At 38.7% G+C, this 11,502-nt stretch overlaps 1 protein-coding gene across 1 annotated transcript; it reads left to right on the forward strand.

Moving 5' to 3' along the window:
• Positions 1-3,281: 3,281 nt before the first annotated feature.
• ubac2 (UBA domain containing 2) lies at positions 3,282-9,866 on the forward strand. The gene is made up of 10 exons (XM_059323890.1): positions 3,282-3,470; positions 4,523-4,647; positions 5,272-5,391; positions 5,743-5,849; positions 6,526-6,649; positions 6,789-6,836; positions 6,989-7,097; positions 7,682-7,824; positions 8,036-8,182; positions 9,347-9,866. Exons 1-10 carry the CDS (start codon positions 3,440-3,442, stop codon positions 9,452-9,454), a joined length of 1,062 nt encoding a protein of 353 aa, XP_059179873.1. The 5' UTR covers positions 3,282-3,439; the 3' UTR covers positions 9,455-9,866.
• The last annotated feature ends 1,636 nt before the right edge of the window (positions 9,867-11,502 follow it).

Consider the following 11,502-nt stretch of genomic DNA (forward strand, 5'->3'; position numbering starts at 1 on the left):
TCTCTCTCTCACTCTCTCTCTCTCTCTCTCACTCGTTTTTTTCTTATCATGTTTCTTTCTCAGCATAGAGAGGGGTGAGGGACTTTAACAGCTCTACTTGTATCATTGACTGATTAAGAGCACATTAATTTGGTAAATTTTTAGAAAGATAAGACATAAAATTACATTATTGCTGTATGAAACGTTTTGCTATTTTAGCATCTTTGCCGGCCAAATATTAGCATTGCAGGAAAGGGAATTAAACTAATGAATAATAGTTTCTGACTCCTTTTGGATCGCAGCCCTGAAAGTGCCTGGTAATATAATTCTACCGTAGCTCAACTTGTGATTTAGAATTAGAAAAAAAGTATTTCTGCTCACAGATACAGAAAGTTAATTTGCAAAAATAGATAAAGGCTGTTCATAAAATAATGAACAACCCAACGTCAGTTTAATTAAAATTAGAATAAAAACATGATTTATACATATATATAAAATATATAAAAGAGAGACATAATCTTACCAAAACAATTTTTCCCTGGCTTGCACAAAAAACAGGATTTAGGAAAATAAATAAAATAGCGTCTGGAAACATGCAAAACTTCACCAACTGTTCCTCAACTGACGCAGCGGGCTAATTAATAAATATGTGATAAATAATGTAAGGGGTCAAGGATCACAAATTCAGTTGAGCATGGAATGTTTTGAAACAATTGAAGCAGATCATTTCTTCTCCAGTAGGTTCTCAGGATTTGCTCAAGTTTTTCTAAAGTCCCAAGTAATATATTTCACATTGTTCTCAAGTCATTTGTTGTGCCAAAAAAAATCCTTGAAGTGGGCCAGATTTTGCTCATGCAACCTTGTGTAAATGTGCAGTGTGCCATTTCCTGGACACAGGGAGATAAGCTGTGATGCAGGACTAAAACAATACCTCTGTTACAAGCAATTCTTCCTGAATACAGAGTGGCTGACAAGTGAATAGCAATGATTCACATAAATGAATGTGTGAATGAGTCATCAGCTTTTCAGATGACCACCTCAGAGGCTGTCTTGACTAAAAAGGTTTGTGACTTCATTCAGCACCGCTCTTCTCTTTCACGCTCCCTTGTATTTCTCTCTCTCTCACACACACACACACACACACACACACACACATCCCTCACAATTCACCGAGTAGCATTGTCCTGCCGAGAGATGTGTAATGGAAAAGATAAATGGAGGATAAAGCTAAGGTGACAGGACTGAGCATGCATGTGTGAATGTGTATTTGCACGTGCATGTGTTTCTGCGTGTGTGCCCGCATGTGTGTACTGCACAACAGACCAGCAAACCATCTGCTCATCTCCTCTTAATGAACAAAGCAAACAGCAGGAGTCAAGGCTGTCTCCAAATCTGGAGTCTCTTTATTGGTAAGCACACACAAACACACACACATACACATTTGCACATCTCTGCACTGTTTAATCTGATTATCTTTGATTGAGAACAGGGGCAAAGCAACCTTTTTAGACCTCACTCCTACATCAGTGACAGAGAAGGTCTGAAACACAATTAGCAAGCTGTTCCTGAGCTCTGCTTTGCAGTCACATCTGACCACAAGCAGCCAAATAGACCTAATGGGTGGGAACTAACCAATGGGAACTAACACGCAGCCTGCATCTGTGGATGATGGGGGAAATGCAACACTATTAGACAGCTGTTCGCCATATCTTTTCAAATGTACTTGGACGTAACATAAGCATTGGATCAATTGGCTCAGGAGCAATCACAGCCAGGGATGATGAAGGTATACACACAGTTTGATGTGAGGAAAACTGGCAGCCTGCAGTGTAAAACAAAGCAGGGCCTCTGCAAAGGAAGTCTGGACCTTGACAAGATATGACTCCGTGTGCATAAGGCCAAGAGGACCATAAGAAAAAGCCATTAATCTGGACTTTGTGCAGCCACATCCTGCTCAAGGCCCCGAGGATAATTAACACTGTTACCTCTCTGTCAGAAAGCTGACCACATGGCTTCAAGACATGAAACACTCCCTGTCTGCTGCTTCTCTGCATATCCAGCCCATAAACACATATTACACACTGAGCAAATGGTCATAAATGACAGAGATCAAACATTATTAGACCAGTGCTTCGGGGCCTGGGCATATACCATGTCTGAGGTGTGTCAGATGACAGCATGGTGGCATCTTGGGTAAGGAGACTGCCCTTCAACAGGGGGATGATCAGGGAGCAGTATCCCTGCTGAAAAGCCTGTAAGCAAGACATTAAATCTCAGTTTCTGGGGTGCTGCAGTTGTTGGATCTCATGGTTCTAAACCTGAGGTTACAGACCTCTTAGTGGTCACAGAGTGTACAGAGTGAGACGACTCTGCTGTCACCGCTGTGTAGATGCACTGGGACCTGATCGGTCATAAATTATTTTTACAGGTTTGTTTAAAGTAATTTACTCTTATCAGCGATCCCATGGTTTATTTTTTCTTTTTCTTTTATGGCTTGTTTTAATGTTAAATGTTAAGTAATATCTTGTTTGCTATTGTTATAATTATTAGTACATTACAATATATTTATTTAGCTGACACTTTAATTCAACAAGTACATTATATCTAGAACAACCAAAATATTGCAAGAATCATGCAATAGCGTCAGCAAATAATCTGAACTGCATTAAGTGCTGCATTTGGATTTTGCAATAAGAGATAGAAAAAAGATACAACTTTTTTTTATCCCAAGCTGCACTGTAATACACTAATTTTATATTTTATTTTTATATATATTTATTTAGCTTTTATTTTTATATATATATTTTGTTTTTGGTTTGTTTGTTCATTTCTTTTCTTTGCTACTTTGTTTTTTAAATAAAGTATTATTATTATTATTAGTAGTAGTAGTAGTAGTAGTAGTAGTAGTAGTAGTAGTAGTAGTAGTAGTCGTAGGACAGTGGCAATTTATCAGTGCATACCTATTACAGTCTATGGTGCATACCCATTTTTTCTTTTTCTTGTACTTTCAATATTACATACTTTTATATGTAAAATAAGTTTGATAAATGCAAATTGTTGTTTGGTTTGCATTTCTTTAACAGTTGCTCATATAAATAAATTTTAAATATTCCTATGTCTATTTTGTTCCCTCAGTATTGAAGACATGGATGGAAATCTGTGCTGTTTAGAATAACGTTATCAGTAAAACGTCTAGGGGGTCATCACAAAGATACTCTTCTTCATGACGGAGCAACAGCGCCCTCAACCGGTCAGTTGTATTCTAATTTCAGCGAACTGCGAAATTAAATCTTTTTGGGCTTCTCGAGCTCCTGTAGCAGTTCCCCTTACCCCTGTCTCTTTCTCCTCACAGTCACAGCATGGATCCTTTCTCCAACTTTATTTCGGTATTTTAGTGTCAGTTTCCAGTTGCCTTTGGATTTATGGTCTTCGCCTGGATTCCGTAAATCACCTGGACGTCATGTTTACTACAACCGGCTCTCGGGGCCTGTGTAAGTATCCCGGATCCACCGTTTACCTCCAGCTGGGCTGTGGCAGTCCTCTCCCCGCTTCTCCTGTCAGTTACAACGGCAGCGGCTAGCGCAGCTAACCGACGTTAGCATTGCGCTGTCATTCATTTACTCGAGGCTGTATCTATCGGCTACAGCTACGTTTAGTTAATTGACAACCTATGTTTTGCTTTTCTATTTAGTCTGTTGGTTTAGCTAAGGTGTCATGATTACAAAATGATCGAAATGTGTTTTTTAAAAGCATCTTTTGGATAGCTTAATAGTCAGTTAACGTTAAATGTTAGCTGCTGCCCCCATATACAAATTAGCCACTTCTTCCGTCAACAAAACGTTTGTCTTATATCGTCACACTGTTAAAATAATCGCCTAAGTCATTTTTTGGCAAAATCATCTCCTCATGACACCGGCCACCTATGGTAAAATCGCCTACATCCTCAGTTGATCAGATCATGTGATTTTACCCCTTTAAGATCATCACTTCTTTGACATTTTGCCACATTCATAGGCATCAGATAAGAACCCAGCAAAGAAGAGCTAGAGGGAGATTGTTTAGTTATCAGTTTAGTTTATCAGTGTTTTATTGTAGACACTAATATTGGTAACACTTTGCTCTAAGGTGTCTACATAAGAGTGACATGAGCGTGTCATAAACATGACATGGGATGTGTCATGAACATTATTGACACTTTGAAGTAACATTAATGCTCATGATACTTGTCATGTCATGTTTCTGACAGGCTTGTGTGACTCTTATGTAGACACCTTCAAAATAAAGTGTTACCATATCTTGCTTAAGTCACAAAGACATGTTCAAAAAATTGCCATGTCATTTATTCCTCTTAAGTTACATAATTTACACACAGTGTTATTACTATGCCAATAGCCATCCTTTGTTACATCCTTTTTGAGTGAAATGATCAATAAATGTCATATGATACACTTTTGGTGAAGTTTTTTGTGTTTCCTGCAAAACTTGAAAAAGTGAGTTAGGCGATTATTTTAACAGGGTGACAATATGTTGTTTTTTTCCACAGACAAGGCTCCTCTGTCTAAAGGCCTCCTGCTGGTCCTCAATGGGCTGACTGTGATGCTCACCCTGCTGCCACAGTACCAAGAGCTGTTCATATACAACCTGCAGGCTGTCACACAGCAGCACCAGGTAAGTCTCCAGCACCTGTCTCTGTGTTAGGGACTGAATACTTCAAGATGTGTCTCTCAGTGACACACCCTTCTGCTGTCTTGTTTTAATAGACCTTTGCTACATTGTTCCTTTAGAGAGAATGAGACAGAAACCATCATCAGTGCAAGAATTTTCAAAAACACTAGGTTTCACAGTGTCTCAGAAAAATAAGCTCTTCTTGTTATTGGTGTTTTCAATTTGAAGTATAAAAAAACAATCATTGGTATGAGCCAAATGTTGATGCAGAGCAGGTTTTTTTAACAATCCAGACAGTGTGTGGTCCATTTTTTTCCTTTGTTGTTCGAATTGTAGTCTTAAAAATTCAGTTGCTCTGTACAATGCATTTAGTTGACAGTTGTAATCCAGGCGTCTTTTGATGGCAGTTGTTATGGCTTTCTTGCTCACAAACGAAACTGCTTTATAAAGATATGTATCCAAGGCAGAAGAAATAAGCTTTTAAAACAGAGAGACCTGAGACCTGAAATTTCATCACTAAGTTGATTTATTCTGTATTGGCATCATACACAAAGTCACAATGTTGTCCCATCTTCCTTTGTGCATTATGTGTTTGTGCATATAACTTTGCTCTCCCTCGTGCCGTAGGTGTTGAGGTTGTTGTGTGGACGGCTGGTCTGTCTCGACGTGAAGGACGCCTTCTGTAGCAGCCTGCTCATTTACAACTTCCGAATCTTTGAGAGGAGGTTTGGCACCAGGAAGTTTGCAGTGAGTACCGTAATCCATTGATAGATGAACACACATTTAAACTTGTAGATATATTTGAACAAGATTCTATAACTCTAGTTAGTCTCATATATATAAAAAACCTAAATGTTAATATATTTTGTAGCAGGATTTTAAGTATAATCATCAATCAGAATTGAATTGATGTGCATCATCTTTTAGTGAAAAGAAACCACAACTTCATCATCTGGCATGACTCAGCTCTCACTAACTTGTTGCGTAACAAACACTTGACATTGACTTTATTTTTTAACATAAAGTGAGATGTCATTGAATTAATTAACAAACACAAATTGTTCTTGCCATCATATATGGTGCTGTTCTTCATTCTAGTCGTTCCTCTTGGGCACTTGGTGTCTCTCTGCGCTGATGGACTTCCTGCTGGCTCAGACTTTCCAGTATCTGTTTGACTATGAGGTGGAGGAACTGCCTGCAGGACTGTGAGTAGCTTGGTCACTTCCCTATTCAGATTGAATGCTAAGCTTTACTAAAGAGATTAGCTTTATTTGTCACTTTTATTGACCCTGACGATTTTACAATTAAAGAGATTTTCAGGCTGTATAAGGGACTTGAATCTGTAGTCGGTGTATTACCTACAGTAGATGACAATCGGCACACTCCCAGTTTAGAGAAGCAGGCAGGAGTACTGACCGGCATGGAAGCGGAGTAATGTATTGATGTGAATGGGGGCAGAAGTAAAATGTATTTTAGCCAAACTATCCCTTTAAAATATGCATAGCCTGGTATTTACTCAGGTTTGTTGTGTGTGAAAGCAATATTCAGACCATGTGTCCCTACAGTGGAAAATCTTCAAATATAGCCATGTAAGCCTTGGGAAGTATCTTTTTTTTAAATTTCTTAATCCCCTGCCTGCATTATATTTGGGTACATGGTATTAACCACACAAAAAAACACAAAAACAGGGAAATTAAATTCCTTGACAAACGTATATTTTCTGAATATCTTTATGTTAATGCCTGATAAACAAAATTTACATATCACACTGACAAGTTTGAAATTCAAGTTTGAAGTGATGCTATTTTGTCTTGAAAGTCTTTCTGTGTCTCTTTTCCTATCACCTCCATCTTCTTGATGTTCCCCTCTCTCCTCCCACAGGCTTGCTCCAGTCTTCGCTCTGTTTGTGCCTTTCTACAAGCTGATCCCCAGGATGCCAGTCACCCAGGTCCTGGGCCACATCCACATCACCAACAAGTCTCTGGTTTACATAGTAGGCTTGCAGGTAGGTCCGTGCTCAGCTAGTGTGGACATGTTTGCATCTATTTTGCATGCTCTTTTACTGTTAATGAATTCTTGAGAATGCTGGCTTTCCAACTACTCTGATCTTGATTGTTTCTCTTCCTCCTTCTTCTGTGGTGCAGCTGTTGACTTCCAGCCCCTTCATGTGGCTCCTTGCACTTAGTGGATTGGTGAGTAGCCGGATTTTGTTGTTATTTACCATGTCTCTAGGAAGTGTACTAAAAGCTATACTTTAATTAATTGTAATATTGCTTAATACAGACATGCAGGTTTGGCTTGTGACTTATATTATATACCTTTATTTTTTAATTATGTCTTTCAGATCTCAGGTGGACTGTACCACTCCAATGTTCTCTGGTTGCAGAAGCTCATCTTTGTACCCGCCTGGGTGTCTTGTATTGGGCGCTATATTCTGGAGCCACTCTTCTCAAGTGAGTCCAACCGTTAGTAATAACATACACAAATCCTGTGCAAATCCTTTGCACAGTGGCAAGTGTTGCAGGGCCTGACATTGAGTTATTGTCCCTCACTGTCTAATCGAGGATTAATAATAATGGTACAGTTAAGGCATTTGAACAGTGCTACAGTGCAGAATAACTTCAATATGCTAAATTCTTCTTCATAGTTTTTATTTTGCCTTAATTAGAAGTTTTTTAAGCTGCCTTAAAAAAGATACTACCATTCTTGCATCTTAGCTAAATAAGATTCATATTCCCAATTTTATAGACATTGTTCATTAGCAAATATTATGGAACACTTACAAAAACAATTACAAAAAACAGTTACAAAAACAATAAATAAATCCAGTTCCACAGATGTGTTTAAAGGCCAGGTCCATTATGTTTTGTCATTTTGAGGTCTTTATATCATTCTGTAGCTTTGCAGTAGTGTTCCTTGTGTATTCATATCACATTTTGGACAATGTACGTGTGGTTTAGTGTCAAAATGCTATTTTCCCGAGCTAGAGGTTTTCTGTCTGCCTATTGATGTGTTATTAACCTCTGTGGTCATGAAGGCTCCCAACCGAGCAGTGAGACTCCTCTGGGGATGGGTGCAACTTTGGACATTCAGAGGCAACAAAGGATGGACATGCTCGACCAGCAGCTGCTGCTGGCCCAATACCAGGAGTCCAGAAGGAACATGAGACAACAGCCACAGGTAGATGGACACACACACTGACTCAATGCAGCACTGATGCACAAACTTACCCACAAATACACACGTCAGAACTTAATATCTTCAAGCATCAGATGCCACTAATTGCAGTTTTCAGTCTTTACATGTTTACAAAGTACTTGATTCTGTGTGTGTGTGTGTGTGTGTGTGTGTGTGTGTGTGTGTGTGTGTGTGTGTGTGTGTGTGTGTGTAGTCTGGGTTGCTACAGTGGACCAGGTTGTTCCCCTCCCTGAGACAAAGAGGACAGAACCGACCCCCAATGCAGCCCCACCCCCAGGCTCAGACACACCCATCCTCACAGTCACCACTGTTGGACAACTCTTCTGTTGCAGAGGAGCAGGTGTGTGTTCACCTCTCTGTGTGTTAATATATTCTGTGTCCTTTGCAATGCAGTTTTCACTTCTTTACTTCTGTAATTTTAGAATTTTTAATATATTTTATAACATGGATAAATCTAAATCTTAATAGACAGACAGACCACTTACTCATGATTACCAGAACTTGTGCTGCATTTCATTAGTAGTTCCACTTCCCCATGTTCATTTACACTCAGCCCTTGGTTTTATGTAACAACAACTGTGAGAACAGTGGAAAAGTGGGTGGGGGAATTCAGTGGAATGCACTTGCTCTTCTCCACTCTCAGCACAAGGTCATGGATCATGGGTCGACCGTTAGATGTAGGCTTATTTTTATTTTCCATCTGCTTTTCCATTAATTATAGTAATCTATTCCTTTTCCTGTCCTCTTTGTTATTACTGATATATTTATGTCCTTATTGTAGGAGATTTGTGCTACAAGTGTTGTATGAAAGGTAACGATGAATAAAGTTATTATTATTATTATGACTGCTTTTTCCTAATCCTTTTTGGCTTGGTGTTAGCTTCATGAGTTTCTGATTTAGACACTTTTGTTTGTGGGCTGTGTCATGATTATTATAGCTATTGCTGCAAAAGGTTTGATACATTTTCCTCATACGTTTACACATTATGTTGGTAATAAACTATTCAGACTCTGTGATTTCTGTGAAACTACAATTAGTTACATAACAGTTTACAGTAAAATATCAAGCTATCAATGAGGCTTTCTCAAGAAACTCTGCTAACATAGGTGAAATTGATTGAAACGATTGATTAATCTTTGTCGACTACATACAGTTACTGCCTCCTGACCTTGGATGTCATTACTGTGGGTGATATTCACCTCTGGAGTGACCATCGTTGTGCATTCACTCCCTCAGCCCTCTTACGGTCGAGCTCACCAGGTTCACTTTAGTTTTTCAGACAAATGGAACAACACTTAAGATGGCGGCAGGGATTCCCCTGAGGGGGAGTACTGAAGGGAAATGAACGGGGACATGTTGAACGGCTAAAGAAACGCAGCCTCGATTCTCTGGTTCACCCACACTTTACTTTGTGCAGGGAACCCTTTATGTAATGTCCCCTCATGATGATTTGTTTGCTGCTTATGTCTTGGCTGATGTTTTTTTTGTTTTTTTGTCCGACAGGTTGCACGGCTGGTGGAAATGGGCTTTTCCAGGGTTGATGCTCTAGAGGCTCTCAGGGCTTCAAACAACGACATCAACATGGCAACCAACTTCCTCTTGCAACACTGAGAGAGAGAGAGAGAGAGAGCGAGAGAGCTCAATGAGAAAAACAGAGGTGAATGAGCACAGAGAGAGAAAACAGGAAGAGAAGCATCCAAAGCAGAGGAGCAAAAAGCAAACGAAGAGAATGAAAGACGAATTATGGAGAATTTGTACAGACAATCCGTGTTACTGCTCGCTGAAGCTGTTGTCAGGCTGACTCAACCTGAACCGAGCCCGATAGCAGGCTGATTAATGAAGAAGTGTGAAGCACAAAGTGGAAGACATTTGCATCATAGCTTTCTGATGGCCGTCGTAGTGTGAAGCAGACGTCGTTGCTACAGGCAGACGAGTTAGACCACTAACTCTAAGGGGTTCACTGTGAAAAATATACAGAAACCAAACGGGACTCTTCAGTGCAGTGGAGGGAATATAAAGTGGGTTATTTCTTTAAAACAGAACTGATGCTGAAGCACACGAAGCAGATGAAATTGTACCCACCCTCTCCACAGGGAACTTGTCGCTGTGTGAAATAGAGTTTCATATAACCCACCGTTATGTACTGCCACTCCAAAATGTCTACTGTGTAACCAGCAACCCTGATATCTGGTTAGAGATGATAAGTATGACATGGGAAACATAAAAAAAAGCTGCACAAGGTTTTAATAACAATGAATCTGAGAACAGTCATTTTTCAGCTTTCATCTTCTATTTGATAATGTAAAACGCTTTTTGTTAATGATTTTAAGCCATTCGATCTTTTTGTTTTGTTTTTACACTATAGGAGTAAAAACAAGAATGCAGCGTCTGCCAGAAGTTTATGTTTTAACTTCACAAGGAGGTGCAAAAGTCATGATTATAACAAAGAATTTAGCACAGTATAACCTACTTTACCATGATTTTATCGCAGTTGTTATGTCTTTATGTTGGCTGTGTTTCATGGGAGTAGCAGGGCTCAACCCTTTCCTGCTCGAGATGTTTTAACAAAGCCTGACTGACAGCTACCGTAGGAGCCAGATTTCTTTCGCTTGTAACTCTACGAGTCCATTGTGGGTGACAGACAGCTATCTCAGGGTCAATGAGGCGACTTCTTCTGTTAATGACACATTTACAGACATGAGAGCCCATACACACATGCACAGTAGCCCTTCAAGGAGGAGGTCATCTTTCACACCTTTTTAATATTTCTTCATTTCAAAATTTTTATGCACACGCTCCTTAAAGTTTTAATTTATTCTGTCTTAACAGAGTATTTTCTCTGCCAGCACACGTCTGAATCCGAGCAAGTCTTAAAAGACAGATGATATTTATTATGCAATATCACGACAAGAGAAATTTATGGAGACTATGCACTGCATAGCAACATCTTTGTGTATATAAACATTTTGTGCAAGAAAAGTAAACATTGCAGCCACTATGTATTGATGTCAAAGACAGATGCTAGTTTTATATTTTGTGCGTAATAATATTGATAATATATGACCACTGAGATGAGTCTGTCTACAGTGTGTATGTATTTTTTAGAGTGGTGTTATAGTATATGGGTGTGATGAGGGAGTTGTTGCATGGACAACTTTCTGATGAACTGTAATGAATCATATTTAATCTGTGGAATAAATCATCTTGCAGACTGAAATATTTGCAAATTTCTAATGCAAAAATATATATTTTATTGATTTATATATATATTTTTTCCTTTATTGTTGAACATGTAAAAATAACTTTAAAACAAACAAGCAATAGGAGGTATTGTCTGTGTTGCTAATTACACTCTAATTACATTAACCAGAATGCTAATATAGAGTTTGGTCTATTATAGTATAAAATATGTAAAAACCCAAACATGTTTGGCTACAAGATTATTCCTGAAACCTTTCCCATGGAGCCAATGCCTAAAATAATAAAGCTAAAATGATGCTGTGATGTTAGACTTATAATGGTAAAAAAATTCTCATTTTGACTAACATTCCAGTTAGTTTAATGCCATAATAAATCAGTATTTATCCATATAGTATAAATTAAGTTTACGGGGAATAACTATACAGTTGTGATACTACATTTCAACACATGATGGCACT

This window comes from Centropristis striata, chromosome 20 (genome assembly GCF_030273125.1).
Source record: "Centropristis striata isolate RG_2023a ecotype Rhode Island chromosome 20, C.striata_1.0, whole genome shotgun sequence".
NCBI classification, from domain to species: domain Eukaryota; kingdom Metazoa; phylum Chordata; class Actinopteri; order Perciformes; family Serranidae; genus Centropristis; species Centropristis striata.